This window comes from Solea solea, chromosome 18 (assembly GCF_958295425.1).
Source record: "Solea solea chromosome 18, fSolSol10.1, whole genome shotgun sequence".
Classification (NCBI taxonomy): domain Eukaryota; kingdom Metazoa; phylum Chordata; class Actinopteri; order Pleuronectiformes; family Soleidae; genus Solea; species Solea solea.
The window spans coordinates 18304702-18323588 of record NC_081151.1 but is presented as its reverse complement, the minus strand read 5'-3'; the positions used below and the strand labels follow the sequence as shown (position 1 = coordinate 18323588).

Sequence of the window (18887 nt, the reverse complement as noted above, 5' to 3'; positions counted from 1 at the left end):
ATAAAGACATAAGGGCTTGGCATGGGGCCACACCATCCACAGCCTTCCACCAATCCTGTGGAGGTCCATCCCAACTCAACTCCCCCTCCTCCTGCTGGGAGCAGAGCTGGAGACTACCTGACTACACTACCAACTTCTTTCTTTCTTTCTCTCTTTCCAAGAGGAGGAGGAGGAGGAGGAGAATTATTTTAGGCTGTGTGTTTTTTTTTCCCCGACTCATCTTTACTGGTTATTCTGGAGCCAAATAACCCCGTCAGGACAGAGAGGAGAATATGGGGTTTATGTCAAAATGAGTGGTTATGAACGGCTCACGGCGGATAAATTCAAAAGAAACGCTTTTTAAAATAGGTTTTTTATGGGTGTATTTAACTTGACTTGTCGCAACTTGACTCAGGATTCCTGGCCTCCACTTGAATTAGAAGTCTTGTTGTCTACTTAGCAAAAAAATTATAGCACATTTATAGAGTTTTTAACATGAATGAATACTGTTTGAGTAGCAACAAGCCTTTTTTTTTTTTGTTTTAGCCACAAGTGCATTTGAGTTGTTCCATGTCTCTTCTTTATATTATTGAATAAGATAGTCAGTATCAGCAGAGAAGTGAAGGACAGGAAGGAGAGAGAGAGAAACTCTCAAACATAACGATCTGGAGGAGGAATCAAAACCACAATACCAGCAGTAATAGGTGTTTTCAGTCTCGTCAAGTAAGGGATGGAAAAAGACACCAATAAAATCCCTGATAACGTGATTAAATCGCTTTATTGTTAGACACATTTTCCTTGTGCCTTATTTGCCGTTGCTGCTTCACTGGCAATGCCACACGAAGCACACAAGTTGATAACAAAGACATGAATACAGTTCATTATGTGACACAATTAGACACACAAAACCCCCTTTATACAATATAAACATACAAGAAGATTGTCCTCCTTGGCCCTGATCATATACTGAGGAATACTTTGTACACCAAGCGATAAAAACAAAAAAATTCTAATAATTATTGTTATTATTTTGTAGTATTATAAACTTTTAAAGTGCCCAAACTTAGTTGAAGGGGAAAAAATGAAATAATTGAGATAGTGCCAGGATTTGTGAACAGGTTAGATGACCACACATGGATGTGGTCACTCCAGGTTTTCAGGCTGGCATGGGGCGGTGATGGTGAGCTGCATCTGAGGAGGTTCCAGGATGGAGTGTGCTGGGGTGAAGGAGGAAAGAATTCACAATTACACAACCTCCTCCTCCTCCTCCTCCTTCTCTCCGCACAACGATCCACCAATAATCACCACATTAAATCCACGGCAGCAGCTTTCGCCAGCCGTAAAAATGCAAATGTGACCTGCACTCCAGCTGGCATGAAGGGGAAGAATGTTTGCAATCATCTCACTCCCACTCATCCCTGTGTTAACCACAGGCTTTCCAAGGGAAAAATAGTTGGGCAGCGAGGCACGTTTCACGAGAGAATGCATGAAAAGCATGAGTGGCCGGTTTCTCTGGGGCTGAATAGCACGACATCATAAGCCCGTGATGCAGCCAGTGTATCGCTTAATGTTTTCCCGGCTTTGGTCTGCAGGATGCAACAGCAGCAGCAGCAGCAGTGGAGGCTCACGAAGGACAACCATGCAAGAGATTTGTACCAGCCTGTGATATTTTTCACCCACTTTTTCATCCACAGAGAGATGACAGCGGTGTGAAGCAGGCAGGCACTGGCGAACTGAGCCCCCGTCCCAGCCCACGACGCCGGGCGACCGAGGCTGAAACCGAGCTGTCATGACGGCTCTTGGCCACAAGGGTAAGGACAGGGCAGAGGTCCTGCAGATGGGCACGGCAGAGTGCAGGAAGTCCACAGAGAGGACAATGTGGGGAGGGTGGGGCTTGGCACCAGCATTCACCCATCATGCCACTCCACTCCCAGGACACTCGACAGTGCAAAGTACTGTTCCAACACTGTAATTTGGACTAAAAATATTGGACTTTCTTTCCTCCTTCCTTTTTTCTAAATACTGTGGCTACTTTTTTCAACCCTGTGGCTCACCAGAATGGTCTTTCGCCCCTATCAAAGCATACATGTGCAGGACCTCGCACTGCCCATGGATGTCCTGGGGACGCGTGTTGAATCATGTTTCAAAGGAAAACCCAAGATATCTGTGCTCATATTTTGGCAAAAGCTTTTAGCCGTTTTCCCATCATTAGTGTTCAGACACCTTTTTGTGGTGAATCTAGCAATTATAATGGATTTTCAGGGTTCTCTGTTTAGGCAACGGCAAAAAACCACCACGAGGTATTTGGCGCATGAATCATGTTTTAGGTGGAAACGACGACGCCCACTTTATTTCGCCATGGCGATGTGATGCAATGGGATCTCCCAAAGTGCAAAGGCATGAATTTAAAAGATTTAAAGAAATATATTTATTTGGAATAAATCGACGGCAGACTAAACAAATCGACAGGGACAGGACGAATATGTTCCCCGGCTCGTGTTTCGGATGTCGCTGCATGTAAACTGTCTCTCTGCAACATGACACAGCACATTACAAGCATAATGTTTAAAACAAGAGCTAGTTTCGGGACAAGGTTTGGTATTTTGCCTCAAGTTAACTGAAACCGTAAAGCATGAGAAAGGACCCCAGCTTTGTAATCTACACTGCGCAATATATCATTAATATGCTGCAATGTTACCCTCAGGAATGCCATGTTTGTGGGTGTCCTACCCCAAAAAGTCCATTGAAGAGGCCTAAACCTTGTCATTACAATTCCAGTGATAATGACAGCTTTGAAAAGCTCGGGGTTATTTCAGTTTTCTCTTCTCACTGTCATAGTAATTACCTTTAAATTTAGTCTTCAAACTCTGTTCACGATGCCAGAGCGGAGAGCGCCCCTATATGCGTCAGTTTACAGTAGCTACACCCAACACTTTTGCTACATCTCCTCGTTTGTTCGATGAATAATCCGCAGCGGGACTCTCTCTCCGACTCCCTCGGAGAGCCGAAACAAGATGATGGCGAGAACCCCGTGGTTTTGCGCTTGAATTACGACCTGGGCTAACTTTACATTGTTTCTGTTGGACGGGCTCCTTCGAAGATGTAAGCCAACGCGCGCTGATCCCAAGCGGTTTTCCCATAACTACAGCAGAAAACAGCTGCGGGGATGGCAAGCGAGTAACACATAGTTCTTTTCAGGACAACGCGCACAATGCTGCCGCGGGGAGCCAAATGTATCTCGTGTCATCGTGTGGGAGGACATCATGTGCAAACAGATCCTGTTAGATAGAAGCCCAACATGACAACGCTGCAATTACAAGACAAAGTGACAAATACAGCCGTTCTGTGTCAGTCCAGAGGTTGTCGAGCGGAACAGACAATCTTCTGCCTGTCATGGTCTGACACGGTGATGTGTGGACTGATTGAAACACAGAATTGCAAAAAGCAAACACTCCAAACCTCATATTAAGAATGAATTATTTCCTTCTTTTTTCTGATTCATGTTTTGTCAAATTGTTGATTTTCCTGTACTTGACATTAAAATTGATCTACTCATGCACTGGATTTCTAGGTTGGGACCTGGACTTGCGTTTTCTTTTATGCAGAACGCACCCTGTCCTCGTCCACTCAAAATCTCTACCCCTGTGTTTGACAAAACCCAAACCTCTAACGAGCGCTCGGTCGCCAAACGAGAGCAAGCCCTCCTATGACTCTGGGTGAGTTTTATGTAACCCGCACGCTTTCGCGTCCAGAAAAGGCTTTCGGGTTGATTGCATTTAAAATATCAGATGTGCACAAACAATTTAAATCACCTGAAAATACTCGCATGATTCCACAAATGCAAGGTGATAATAGTTTTGGATGTTTCATTCGTTTTAGTTCGTATTTCGTTTTGACTTTTTGTTTTTAAAATGAGTTAGTTTTGATTATTTTTAATTTTTTTGTAAATGCTTATTTAGTGTTTTTTTTTAAATTAGTTTTAGTTTTTTTTTAATATGGAGTATTAGAGTCTTACATACCTTATATATGACCAAGAAAGCTGGTGGTGTTTAGTTGTTGTGTTGTGGTTCCGGTTTTATTTTGAAATGTCCCTCTCCTCTCGTTTCAGGTAACTTGCCCCTTCCCGTTGTGTTTCCGGGCCTGTCTGATTGTTCCCACCTGCGTGTCGCTTTGATGCCAGTTCGTCGCGTCATGTGAACCAGAGAGCCAGCGTAACTCCCGTGCCTTTGTCTTGTGAGGAAGTATCAGTATTTCAGTTATTTAGTTGTTGTTTTTTTTCTAGTAGTTTTTCCCCTTGAAAGAGTCGTTTTTGTGTCTTAGCTTTCCTCGAAAGAGTGATTTTTGTTTGTTAGCTTTAGCTGTTTTTTGTTAGTGTTCCCTCTTAGGAGTGGCTTTTTTTGTTGCACTTTGAAAATAAAAGTTTGTTTGTTTTTCACTTTTCACTCCCGAGTCCTGCAATTAGGTTCAAGTCCTTGACAATATAGAACAGTAGCCTACATATTGTGAAGTCATGTTTATGTGCTGCCATTGTAAATACTGTCACTATTCACTGTTGTGGGTAGCGGGTGCATCTAGACCACCCATTAGATTTACTTGGGATTCTATAGTAGTGAATCAAACTGTATTTGAAAAATATAAGAGACAGTGATCTAAGCGGATTGACCTAATTTAAAGAATCAGGCAATTTTAAACACTTTTTTTCTGCAGTTTAAGTGCTACAGCAGTAACAAACAGGTGTCATTTATTTTAGTTTCTCTTGATTTCAAGTGCTGGACGAGAAACGTAAAGTCACTGTTAAACACATACATGTGTTTATTCACATGTATGTTTTAATAGAGTACAGAATGAATGGTCAACAGTTTTGATTTCGAGTGTTTTTCAATAATTAAAAAGACATTTTCTGGTTTCTCAGCTTCTTAAATGGGAATATTTTTAGAGTTTAGAGTTTATTTTTGCTCCCTATAACAAAGAAATATTTTTGGTTTGTGGACAAAACAAAACGTTTGAGAACATAATCATTTCCAGGATTGGTTTTGAGAAACATTGAACAATATTACTGACATTTTCTGGACCAAACAAGTACTTGATTATTCGAGAAAATAACCGACAGGGCATTGAATTGAATTTAACCTAAAGGCCTGAAAGACTTTTGCTTAAATTTAACACAGATAAAAAAAGACAATCCTGGATTATTATGTCAACGTTATCTCTCTTAGTGGTGAAGTTGACACAACTGAACCTGTGCATATTGATTAGTCTTCTAAATTAATCATCACCATATTATTATTATTACGTCATACAAATGTATAACAAATGTTATACAATACTTAGTGAATTGGCGGTTGTGTGTAATTAAAAACCCCGCAGGTTGATGACGGTCGTGTGGACAAGAAATGTGACCTTTCCTCGGCTGCACCGTCTCCAGGGCGATAAGGCGACACAAACACAGAGAGCACAGGAGCCGGCTGTCGTCACCGTCTACACAGTGTAACTCAAACTAACTCAACTAATTTCACCTGAGATGCCAAAGAAAAAAGTTGGAAAAGTGAAGAGAGCTAAAGCAGGGTGAGTGTGCACTTTTCTCTTCTTTTTAAAGATATTTTTGTTGTTATTTAATGGACAGGACAGTGAAGCATGAAAGGGGGGGAATTGACATAATGGGTCCTTTGTCCTACAGCGTGCCTGCTCTACCGACTGACACTTTTTTTCTCTCAGGAAAGGGAAGAAAGATGGCAAGCAGGAGTCAAAAGTGGACAAGGAGTCGGACACGGAGAAGGCCAAGGCCACTGCTGCCCTGTGGGAGCTGAGGTCAAAGGTCACAGACCAGTCGCTCTCGCAGTACCAGGAAGCCTGTGGTAAGTTGGAGCGAGTCAACGAGGAGCTCACCACGCAGCTGTACCGAGCCGAGAAGGAAACCATCGACGTGTCGACGTTTCAGCAGAAACGGGACGCAGACAGAGAGCAGCAGGTAGTTTGAACATATGGAAACTGTAATGCATTGCTTTTAAATATACAGCAGTATATAGCAGGGGTGTCAAACGTATGGCCCACGGACCAGAACTGGCCCCTCAAAGGGTCCAATCTAATTAGAATCTAATCATAATGTGAAATACTATATTTTTCACTTCCAAATACCTGTGACTTAAAGTGCGTGCCTTAGGTTATAATGCGCATGTGTAAATGGTAAACTTAGGCATAATCTTGTTGAAATTGCACTTATTTTTCTCAGGAAATGTCAGGTTTTGTAAAAAAGATACTTCATTAATGTAAATGTAAAACAAATTCAAAGTTCTTCTTGTTGGTAGGTTATTATGCAATTATTTTTACTGGTCCCGCCCTCTTGGGATCAAATTGTGCTGGATGTGTCCCCTGAACAAAAGTAAGTTTGACCCCCCGGTATATAGTCCATAATAGCTATACTGTATACTATAGTTTATAGTAAATGTCTGTTACATTCAAAGCTAACAGCAGTCTTGTATAAAGTACAAGGATCTTACCAGAAGTCACTTTTTTATAATAATACTTAAGTAAATGTCTTAAAGTATGTGACATTTACTGTACTTAAGTATCAAAAGTTATTTTCTGATAGTAAATATACTTCAGTTTTAGAATAAAAGTATTAAAAATGTAAAGATTGAGCAATGGTAGCTCAGTGGTAGGGTGAGTTGTATATGTGTCCTAGAGCAAGACACCCATTCGTGTGAAAGGGTGAAAACTATAGTGTATAGCAGCCCAACAAGACTAGAAAAGCTTTATATAAATACAGACCATTACCAGCTCTTCTTCTTCTGATTTTATTTTGTAGTAACGCGTAACAAAGCTAGTGGAGTGGAGTAAATGTACACAATTTATTTAGGAAATCTAGTGGTATAAAAGTTGCTAGGACTATAAATAACAAAATAAAGTACAGATTTGTGAATTTTGTACTTAAAGGGCCAGTTTACCCAAATCAGAATAAGTCAGTACATTCTATAAGGCTGCATGTACACTGCAGGTCTTGATGTTGCCCATATCTTTGGAGAAAAAACCTGTATCTGATATCTGTGATTACACCACAGGGTGGGGGCGTGGCTACTGACCTGAAAATGGTTAATGGGCTGAAAAAGAAGTGAAAATGGTGCTACTATGACATTTAGTGTCCACTGGTTTGAGCGCTCGATGATGAATCCATGCGCAGAAACAAAGTATTTGTACCTCGTTATGTTACAACACTGGGTAACAGCAAAGTTGTGGTCGTAAAGCGAGACAGTTGCAAACAAGTATGACTGAAAACTTCAAAAACCCGGTATAGTAGTCTGATTGTATAAATGCCTTTTGTCCCTGCCCACCTCTATGATCCTGTGGTATGCAGAAAACAAAAACAAACAAACAAAAAAAGCACTGTTTTTGTCATTTAATGAGAGTGCTAGCAGGATAAGTTCTGGCAAAGTCGGATAATATAAAGAAAATATTGTTGTGAGTGGACAAAGAGGAATGCGCTCAGCCTGACAGGTTGTTGGGTTTTTTTTTTTAATCTATTTTCAACAGATCAGTTTGCTGCAGCAAAGCCTCAGAAGACAAAAGGCCCAGGCACGTGAGGAGCAAAACAAACTGGTGAGTTCATCTGAAACGTAGCCACATGAAAAGAAAACGCCGCCTTCATTTGGTCGACCAAACATGTTCACAGTATTATTCATAGTCCGCAGTATCGCCGCGATTTACGGCGCCGACCTGCAGCGTCTGAAAAGAAATGTGCTGCGCTGTGTTTCAACAGCTGTCCTGCATGTGTAATTATGTCCACATTTATTATGTAAGAAAACAACAACAACCAAACAAGCAACCGTATAAAAAAAGCAAAAAAAAAAGAAAACAAGCCCTCAAATTCCAAGTTACATGGTCTAAAGTTATTTTTAATCCATGTCAGTGGCCACTCACACAAAAACACACGTAATTGAAAAGTGTTTGTTTGCAATGAGAAAAGACAGTGCCGTTGTAGATGTGTTAAGTATAGCTACCTCACATGTCACACAGCTCTTTACTCTGATACACCACGTCGAGTTACGTAATACACACACCAAACGCTCTCATTTTGACTTTAATTCCCACTGACCACCGCTGCTGGTGCTTAAGATCACGCTGTCGAGGTGACGTGACACATTTCAAGTGGCTCCACGAGGGCGAAAAGGTGCAAAAAATAACTCCGCTTGCCACTTCTTCTTTTTTCGAGCAGCTGTTTTCAATCTTCCAGCTTTCTTGCTTCATGCTGGTAAAATAAGAGTGCAATAAGCAGCTGATGAAGAAACAAGAGGGCACAGGCTGGACCGACTTGAAACATCACTATTTTAGACATGTGACTGTCACACATGTCCCCCGAGGGGAAAAACACTGTCCTGTGGTCGACTCCGGTGATGTGACTTCCAGACGTGTTGTTCACAGAAGCTTTCTTACTGAGAGGTGATAAAGTGATTCATCTTAAAAATGGACTTGTGCTAATGGATAATGCTCCATCAGAAACACTCATGGTGCTTTTCCACTACACAGTTCAGGCACGGCTCGACTCAGCACTGTTTTTTTATGCTTTTCCATTAGCAATAGGATCTGGTACATATTTAGCACCTGTTCTCACGAGGTTCCAAGCGAACTGAGTCAATACCATGTGTGATGTTGTCAGACTGCCGCCCACTGAACTGTAGATTACATTACATCAAATGTCATTTAGCAGACGCTTTTATCCAAAGCAACTTACAATAAGTGCATTTCAACATTTGGGTACAAACAAGAGCTAGAAGTAAGTGCTTCAAACTCTAAAGTGCTCGTCGTAAGTACGATGAACAAGTAAGTGCAAATAAGATCAAATAAAAAGACTTAAAAATTCTCAAAACGTGCGTTAATCTCCAACATTTAGCACAGAAGTGTCTAAAATCTCAATATTTAACAGAGGAGTCTGTTATTTGGCCACAGACTCTACATGGTTGGTTTTCCCATTACAATATAGTACCTCCTCAACGTGGGCGGAGTCATCACAGCACGGCTGCATGAAACTGCCGTGACTTCGTTTTATACGCGACACACACACAACGAGTGACTAGTGACTTGTAAAGCAGTTGTTTTCAGTGTAACTGAGTCATTAGAATCAGTTAATTAAAAAGATTTTGTTCAGTACTTCCTCCATGACCAGAGCACAGACTCCGTCTTACACAGACACTGGACTGAAATATAACTGAACGGGTCGATCGCGATTGCAGGCTTTTAGCAATGCTGTCGCTGTCACCAGACATTTCCCTGCTAAATGTTGGAGATTTTGCACATTTTGAGGATTTTTAAGTCTTTAGTTTGTGTCAACCATCTTGCTCATGCCTCTTCCCGTGACGGCACTCTGACCAATCAGCGGCCGGCAGTTGACGACGTCCCGCACAGTATCAGCTCGCTTGGAACCTGGCCAGAGCAGGTACCAAAAAAAAGTACCAGGTACTATCACTAATGGAAAAGCAAAAAATAAAAAACGTGCCGTGCCAATGAGAGTCGAGTTGTGCTGGGACCATGTAATGGAAAAGCGCAAATTAGTGATACCAGTGTGCAGTCGCTTCACAGCAAGCCGACAAAGAGGGACATAGGGTTAATTTGAATTGGTTTATGACAACAACTGTGCGTAGTATGTGTTCCTATTTTCCTTGCTGTAGTATTTTATTTATGACTGTGCTGTGCACTTTTTATCGGTGACAAGTGCCATATAAATAAACATTACTTGCTTACGATGACTCTAAACTTAAAATGGGTTCAAAGTCACGGCTTGACGGCTCACAGAGAACAAAACTGCACATGACGCAATCCTGCAGCGGAGTGGCTCGTCACTGGAGACAAATGCATATCTGAAGAATAACGATTAGGCCTAACGTTATAATCAGGTGGTCGATAACCTCTCATTTAGTAGTCAAGGACATGTTTGTGGCGGGTGCGTGTTTTGCTAGTCTCTCATGACTTTGGTCAGTTGGTCACATTTCTGCTCGGCCCTGGCTCCTCCACAGTAGCATCTTGTGGCATTTAGCCTGACTGATCTGTACTTCAGCTGGCCTTCACAGGAGAGTGGCCGATGTGAACCTCGGAACAAAAACTTCCCTTCTATGACCAACACACGAGCTGCGTTCATGGGAATTTTGGAAGCAGCCCTGGAACTCCCTTTCTTGTGGGATTCAACAATCCTCACCTGCTTTTCAAACGGTCTGTGACATGGCTGCAAATCTGGACGAATCAAACGTTTTTTTTTACTTTTAGTCTCATTTAAGCTTTATAAATGTCATTTTTGTCAACATAAGGAATATTTTCCTTATGATTAAGACACTTTTTTCCCCTTTTCCCATCCTGTACAGTGTGCTCATTGCCATTTAAGAATGTGCAATATAGAGTGTCTTATTTTCACCAACTATATAAACACACCTGAGCAAAAAGTACTCAAAATGTTTAAAATCGGATTGGATTTGTGAAATTTGGAAATACGTCATAGTTCAAAGTTAACAAAACAAAAGAAAAAACGGGTCTATTTTTGAACTTCTGCACAATTATCGCTACATTAATACATGAAATTAATCATAGCTTTGACTCAACGGAACATAAGAAGACACAAAAAAACATTTTTAAAGCCTGAATATGTGACCTATAAACACCCCCCCCCAGGATGTCCATATAAGGAATTGTGCATTATTCACACGGCAATTTACCAAGGGTCGTCTTTAACTAAGGGTTAAAGATGATCTACAGTAGTCGATACATATTGACAGCCTGTATTTGGTGTGTATGTTTGTTTTTATTTTGTGATCTAATCATAAGATTGGTGTCGACAGGCTGAAGATTACACGCGTCAAATCAACGAGATGAAGGAGCTGTTCAGAAAGAAGTCCAGTGACTTCAACATGATCCAGAGTGGGATGAGGAAAATCGAGGAGTTTCAGAAGAAGAAAGCCCAGATGGAGCAGGAGCTCAGTGACGTGAGGAAAAGACCCAATGTGGCCGTATTAAAGAGCAGTTGTGTGTGTGTGTGTCACAGCATTTAAAAAATACTCAGCGACCATGACCTCTTTTTATTCTGTAGATTAAAGAAAGAATGGCTGCTGCTGACAAGGAGCACAGGGAGAACCTCAACAAAATGGAGTACAGGTTCTTCAAAGCGAAGGTAACGTCAGATGCATAATTTACATCTCATGACTTGGTGACATGAATATGAAGTACTATTATGAAATATGTAATGCAAAAATATGCAGACTAGGCAAATTGGACACTCTAAATTGACCGTAGGTGTGAGTGTGGGAGTGGACGGTTGTTTGTCTCTATGTGGCCCTGTCCAGGGTGTACCCTGTCTTTCACCCTATGTCACCTGGGATTGGCACAAGCGCCCCCTGCAACCCTCATGTGGAGGATAAAGCAGTAGAAGACAGATGGATGAGTTCAGGTGAAAGAGTGAAGCAGCTTTCTAATTTTCCCGCAGGCTCACTTGGAGAGGGAAGCTGAGCAAGCGATAGCCAACGCGGTGGAGCGGGCCCACAATGAAGCCATCGTGTGAGTGCACTGACCTTTCACGACCTCGTTTTATTCTTTAACCTGCACTTTGACGAGCTCAGAGTGCCAAAAAAAGAATCGGTTTATTGATATAAATGTATATATTACTGACACTGATGTTATTTTCGCTGGTTCAGTGTACATCACCAAAGCCAATGATCACATCCTCAGCCACGCCAGAATATATTGCAGGGAGGAGAAAGAAGAAAGCGTGTGTGAAGGAACATTGTTTATTACTTTTGAGGCCATGGGATGTATATTCCGCTCTCTGCTGTGTTTAGTTATTTTTTTTTTTACAGCTCATAAAAACGTCAACATAGATACTGGTGTGGTCCTTTTAGTCGCTTTAGTGTCAGTATTTGGTTTAATTTCAAAGGGGGGATTTGTTTAAGGTTTTTCTGGTGTTGGTGCTTTAGCATTACCCGTTGTTAAGTTACCAGTGGAGCAGAAGTGTCACAAGGTCAGCATTTAACTTTAGTGCTTTATTCTCACGAGCTGAAAAACCCCCAGTGTCAACCGTAGTTTTTTCTTCCCTTGTTCTTCCTGTGGTTACAATGCTAACCAGTTAGCAGTTAGCAGTACTACATTGAAACGTTATTTTGATGATGATTTGATTGTACAGAGCACAATCTGTGTTATATCCAGTGCTGTGCAAGGTGATAATAGTTTTTGATTTTTCATTAGTGTTAGTTTTTATTTAAAATTAATTAGTTTTAAGAGCAGGTTTGCTAGTTTTTATTAGCTTGTTTTAGTTTACTTTTTATTAGTTTTAGTTTTTTGAATAAGGATTATGCAGGATGCAAAAAGGTCATTGTGAGTATTATGTCATAAAAATTACATTGTGTCATATTAGTATTATTATTACTTCAAAATTGCTGGCCAAGAAAAACCTAAGCACATTTTTTTAAACAAAACAAACCTCCATATTTATTGTTATTTCAGTTAACGGAATGTTTTTTTCAATTTAAGTTTTCTATTATACTATAACTAACTATAATAACCTTGGTGCTGTGAAAACAAATGTTGAATACATCACAAGTTTTCATCTTTGAGTTTGACCTTATTTGAGTGACAGTCATCAGAATATCCTTTTTACATGATGGTGTCCTATTCACACTATAATTGGGTTTTAGGTAGTCATAGTAGATTTTAGTCTGCCCCTGAGGCGTCACTCTGCTTTTATAGTGTACTATACTCTCTTATGTTTTAAATACAACAGTGGCTGGAGTTCTCAGCAAGCAATTTTCACCACAACTCACTCCAGCCACGGAGTCATGGACGAGAGAACATGATAATACAACCTTTAAACTGCAATCCAATCCAATACAACTTTATTTATAAAGCACTTTAAAGACAACACAGTTGGCCAAAGTGCTATACACAGACATGACAAATAAAAAAGTAAAAAAACAAACAATAAAAGACAGTAAAACAATGAAAGACTAACAGCGACTTATCTGCTAACCTGAGAGAACGTGAGGGAGCACACGGCTAAAGCAGGCCGGACAGATACTGTGGGGCGAGACCATGAAGACCTTTAAAAACAAATAAAAGCCATAGGAGCCATGTCTCATTTTTTTTTGTGAGTTTCCCCCCCAACCACTAGGGGGTTCTATTTAAATTCTTACATTTTGTCTGAGGCTGACACTGGCCCAGGGTCATTATACTTTTGACAGGTGTACGTTTTCTACATGTGCTCAGGTTTAAGTTTTCACTTTGATTTGTTTATTGGAAAATAGAAAGATGCATTGTTTAATGGAAATGACGGTGACGAGGAAAAATTGCGCCAATCGCATCGCGCGATGACACAACAAAGCGATGGCCAATCGGCATTGATATTCTCCGAATGATGTTAGTGGCTCAATGTGTCTGTCTGTCTGTGTTTCCGCACTTGCATTTACCAATATGACCAACAGAGGCCGACAGAGGCATAGTAGCCCCGGTTAGCACAGCGATTGTGTTTAAATGGTGTGTGTGTGTAGTGATAGTCCAAATGTCTGTTACTTACGTCTTCTCTCCCGGCCTAAATGTGTCAACTTCTGGAATTGATGTGAGTGAATGCACACAAATGGTCCCGTGACGCGATAGATGCGATTGCCGCGGAGCGACGTGACAAATCGCATTCTGTGTGAACATTGGAGGAAAAAAATCGCTGCAGACACGAAGGAGGAATCTGAGTGCACGTAAAAGCAAGCCCTAACAGCAAACAGAAGCTGTCAGTAGTGCCAAAGTACAGAACTTAGACAGTCATAATGCATCTGTTTAAGTTAACGTTGAATGACAGGTGCAGTTTAAAATAAACCCAAACTGTGTCCACACACTGGCGTGTTCTTAATCCGAGACAAACTTCTCTGTGGCTCACTGTGTTTGTCCTGTAAACCGTCCAGGCAGTTGGACGACGCCTCACACTCGGTGTTCAAGGAGAACGTCCGTCTCAATGAAGCACTGAGGCTTCACACCAAGGAGGCGCAGAGCCTGCAGAAACGGACTGACTCTCTGGAGAAGCAAAATGCCTCGCTGGCACTGGACAAGGTATGTTCTTTTTGAGGACCAAAGGACAGCAAACAAACAGTGAAGTCCTTGGACAGAGACCATTCATGTCCGTAAAGTCATTTTCAATCATTTCAATTCTATCGTCGCATCCGTCCAGAATATATTCCAGGTGGTTTTTCCCTTGTGTTGTTTACTTGTGCTGACCTTGTGTATTTTGCTTGTGGTCCTCCTAACTATCCCCCCCACCACCTCCTGACTACTACCCAGGCTCTCAGTGGTCAGTGGTTGTGGTGAGTTTCCACTGGCGTACGGGGTTCAAATCCAGTGGCTTCTCCATTGCAGGTTGCTGGCACTGATTCGTCAAGACAAATAAATATTGGGCACATTAATCATACCTCTAATGATGACAGTAATTCAAGGGAGCAAATCCACCTTGTTGAAGTTTGGGCCACTCACTCAACGGCTGAGGCTCATACACAAATCTTTATCTGTCTCGTTTGGCTACACTGGCATGAAAATGAAAGGGCCTCAATAGTCAGCTCAGTGTTATGTATTTAACTAACCTTTTCTCCTCTCACCAAGAACACGTTTGAGTTGACGGTGAAGAAGAACGCAGCTCAGATGGCGGCCCGAAAGGATGAGCTTTTCAAGCTGAGGGCAAAGGTCGCCTCCCTGGAGCAGGCTCTGGACCAAAAGGCAAGGGAGGTCGAGCGGGAGGGGAAGAAGGAGAAGGAGACGACGATGGTCCGAGTTCACGCCGGCCAGGTGGAGCTGGAGAAGCTTCAGAAGGTGCTCGACATGCGCGAGAGAGAACTGGGACACATCAAGCGGCTCGCGGGCACGATTGTCGAGCAGCGCACGGAGCTGGAGCAGTTCTTCCACGAGTCGCTGGCTCAGGTGAGGCAGGAGATCGCGGACAGCAGGCTGCGCTACAGAAAGGAGGCTCTGCAGGCTTATCGCTGGAGGCTGAGAGAAGCCACAGCGGGAAAGCTCAAGTTCCCACCCATCCGCACCTTTCATCAAAGCCCCCACAGCAGCAACTCTGTCTATTCAGACATGGAGGCAGCGGCGTCGTGGTAGGTCCACACATCCCATGATTTCCACGAATTTTGTGTGAGGCTCTGTGATATTTTTACTCCCTCGTGGCAAGTCACCTGCAGCTCCCTACAAGCTCCATGGTTCCCAACCAGGGGTCCAAGAGATCACATGTAGAAATGTAGAAAGTTTACCATATATGCTTCCTTGGCCCTCCGTGGTAAAAAAAAGAATATACAAAAAAACACAAATAAGGTGAAAGGAACATTGTTTTAGAACATTACAGAACAGTGTTTCCCCATCCTGGTCCTCAGGGACCCTCGTCCTGCATGTTTTAGATGTTAACTGTAGATGCAGGAGAAGACCGAGCTATATGACCAAACCTTTTGCCTTTCGGAACTGCACTGACGTTACGAGGCCTCCACTGATGATGGGTCAAATTTCACAGCGACTGGATCTCGTGCTGATTGGCTGGGTGAAATCCACTTGTTTCTAATATCACATGGTTTTGTGGGTCAGAACATGGTTTTTGGATGTCAAATATAGTTTACTTTGCCCAGTAAAGGGTTAAAGTTAGAAAATCCCAATCATACAAACTAATTTTTGGTCCACCTTTAAAAGTATAAAGCTATTTATTACCAACACCTCTGTGACTTAGGCAATATCTCAAGAGTTACCTTAGTTTTGATTTCATGGATGCACAGGACCATTTTTATCCATAGACACTGTGAGAATAGGAATACAAACCTGTTTTTGCATAAATATTTGCAATTATTCACTTTATTCTTTTGGTGTGTGTATGTTGGGAAGATAACATTTGAAGAAACATAAATACTCTTTAGAAAGACAGCACATGTAAATGAGTTTTAACACAATCGCTTCTTCTTCTTTTTTTTAGGACGCACCAACCAGGCAGCAAAGTTGAAATCTCAGATCTCACATGGGAGCAAAAGGAACAAGTGCTCAGGCTTCTCTTTGCTAAGATGAACGGGCAGAGGGAAAGGTATGAAAAACTTTCACGTTATAATTGTTTGTATTTGACTTAGGTAACACTTTCAAATCCATGTATAATCCCCTAAAGTGGACCAAAACCTCCACATCAATTAACTCTGGAGAACAAAGTGCAGGGACACCGAGCTGCAGTTCAGCCTGAACTCATGGTGACTCCTCCCTCTTTTTAATGTTTTAAACAGCCATTTTTCTAGGCAGAAGAGGATACCATAAAACATCAGTTAGGTTTTTCAACCAATTTTCTTTTCCATCCAGCTGCTTAAAAAGAATGAAGAAAGAGTCTGGGCACAATAGTAAAAATAGGCCCAGCCACAGAGTCGTGTGCTTGGAAACAAACATCTGGTCACGTCGATTTGCTCTCAGCCCATTGGCCCCCCTTCACGTGCACTTGCAGTTTATTTTGTTCTTTGAACGCTCTTGTGGTCGGAGAGCAGCTGGTAACATGATTTGCAGAGAGGAGTGTTCGGGGGATCTGGACGTATGGGGGTATAGCCGGGCAAGAGGAGATGTATATTCGTGTTAACAGTGGTCTGGCACCTAGTCCGGCAGAATAACGCAGAGCATTTGGCGACTCGGGGAAGTCGAGCATTCAAGTCGTCTTGTCTTGTGCTGACCCCGCGTAAACCCCTTTCCTAGACAGACTGCAGGCGTGAGTGGAGAGCGCGCCGAAACATGGCTTTTCACTACGAGGTGGAGTATTTAAAGCTGCAGTGTGTAACTTTTGGTGATTTTTCTTGCCGTTGATGGGGTTATTATTATTCCGCCTCTGTTTGGCTCCTCATGAACCGAGATGATGTCATCTTATTTGGCTGCTGTGCAGAAACGGGTTCTATTATAAGACGTGACTAAAAAGCGTCTCTCACACAAAAATTAACATGTATGCCCCGGGATGTTTAAACCTGGGTGAGGCCGCTAAAAAAGGCGATAAACACTGTTCCCATTGGTAGGTCTGCCCTGTGGTGTTTTTATTTTATTTCCACCGTGCTTCACCCCTAGAATGAATAGTGATGTCATGGATGTGCCGGAAACAAAACGAGTTGGGGGAGGAAGAAAAACAACAACACAGACCATGGGAATAATGTTACCATGGTTACTAATTTAGGCCACACAGTCAGAGAGGTTCCACAGAAGTGGAAAGTTATGAATAACATTTACTCACTTTACTATAATTGAGTAGTTTTTTTTTGTGAGCTTGTTCTTTTTAAAGTCATTTTTAAAATTTGTAATTTTACCTTTACCTCGTTACATTTTAAATCACATCCGAGTAAAAAAATAAATTCACGCACTGGAAACTTTGGCAGGGAATGATGAGGACAGGTGAATAATGAGGACAGGTGAATGATGAGGACAAGTGAGTGATGTGGTCAAGTGAACGATGAGGACAGGTGAATGATGAGGACAAGTGAACAATGAGGACAGGTGAAAATGAGGACAGGTTGAATGATGAGCACAGGTTAATGATGTGGACAGGTGAGTGATGAGGACAAGTAAATGATGAGGACAAGTGAGTGATGTGGTCAGGTGAGTGATGTGGTCAGGTGAACGATGAGGACAAGTAAATGATGAGGACAGGTGAATGATGAGGACACGTGAACGATGAGGACAGGTGAATGATGAGGACATGTGAACGATAAGGACAGATGAACAATGAGGACAAATGAACGATCTGGACAGGTGAAAATGAGGACAGGTTGAATGATGAGGACATGTGAACCATGAGGACAGTTGAACGATGAGGACAGATGAATTGGCGTTAATTATGGTCCCTGAGTGAGTGAGATAGTTAAAGCATTTGTGACCTTTGACCCATTTTGACTGATGCATTATGCGTTTACATATTTTTATTTTGTCAGCACTTTAATTTGTAAAGGAAGTGCCTTCAGTTAAAGACAATTAATGTGAGATTTGTGGACTAGACGGTTACTAATTTGCATCTTTTTACATCTGTCTCTCTTTAAATATTTTCTTAAGAAGGAATACATTTTATTGAGCGGTGTGTCCCAAGTCTAAGGGTGCATTCACACCAGCCCTTCTCAATCACACCCTTGTTCGTTTGTTCGGAAAATCTAGTTAGTTTGGGGACCAACCGAGCACTGATGGGTTTTGTGGGAAAACACAACCAAACCATATACGCATGTAGAACGTTAACCAGAAGCCATCCATTTTTAAACTCATATTCGGTTGATAGAAAGTTGCCATCTTAGAAATACTATAATAAAACTGAATATCTGTCCATACTTGAGAATCACACACAACAGTGTTAACTGCAATTTCTCAACAGGAAAGTTGGCCGACATCTGGCTTTGTCTGCCTCCGACGAGAAGAGGATTATCGACAGTGATGCTGCTGCTGGGTAAGACACTGAAGGAATGTCCAGGAATAAAAGTCGTGCCTCATCCTTGCAATTACGAGGCCTCTGTAGATTTATCGGTCCCACATTCCATGTTTAGCTGAAGATGCATTTGCTGTGAGAACACGAGTGCCTGCGAGTGATTTATCAAGACGGTTGCATTTTAGCGTTGCATAATGATGACTGTCTTCCCGAATTAGAGAGGAGCTCTCCCCGGCGACTTTCATCACCCAGGCGCCTCAATATGCTCTGCCCTCGAACCCGAGCAGCTTGCCGGATATACACACCACATGACCTCTGTGCAGCCTCTACATTGCACATCACACTGTATTGTTTGGCCTCGACTCTGTGCGATTCCCACAGAGCGTCAATCATGTGCTGATGTTTGTTTGTGCTTATTATAAATCTCTTACCATGCATGTATGTGTATATATATATATATATAACTTGTGAGTTTTCTCTTTCACAATTAAAGCTCGTTTCAATTCTG

General features: G+C 41.9%; 1 protein-coding gene across 3 annotated transcripts; it reads left to right on the top strand.

Moving 5' to 3' along the window:
* Positions 1-8: 8 nt before the first annotated feature.
* si:ch211-163l21.10 (basal body-orientation factor 1) lies at positions 9-18887 on the top strand. Of its 3 annotated transcripts, XM_058615730.1 has the most exons (14): positions 9-1790; positions 3551-3695; positions 4088-4212; positions 5347-5544; positions 5695-5947; positions 7507-7572; positions 10797-10940; positions 11045-11125; positions 11438-11508; positions 13896-14040; positions 14584-15077; positions 15935-16039; positions 18329-18400; positions 18598-18887. In XM_058615730.1, exons 4-14 carry the CDS (start codon positions 5501-5503, stop codon positions 18689-18691), a joined length of 1569 nt encoding a protein of 522 aa, XP_058471713.1. In that variant the 5' UTR covers positions 9-1790; positions 3551-3695; positions 4088-4212; positions 5347-5500; the 3' UTR covers positions 18692-18887. The 3 variants fall into 3 exon arrangements, with proteins under 3 accessions (XP_058471713.1, XP_058471712.1, XP_058471714.1); XM_058615729.1 differs by having other exon boundaries at positions 9-3695; positions 4088-5544; XM_058615731.1 differs by having other exon boundaries at positions 9-4212.

Coding starts and splice junctions, on each gene's coding strand:
- si:ch211-163l21.10 (XM_058615730.1), top strand. CDS start 5,501: ATGCCAAAGAAAAAAGTTGGAAAAGTGAAGAGAGCTAAAGCAGG. Junction 7,573..10,796: donor GTGAGGAGCAAAACAAACTG/GTGAGTTCATCT, acceptor TGGTGTCGACAG/GCTGAAGATTACACGCGTCA. Junction 18,401..18,597: donor GACAGTGATGCTGCTGCTGG/GTAAGACACTGA, acceptor TTCCCGAATTAG/AGAGGAGCTCTCCCCGGCGA.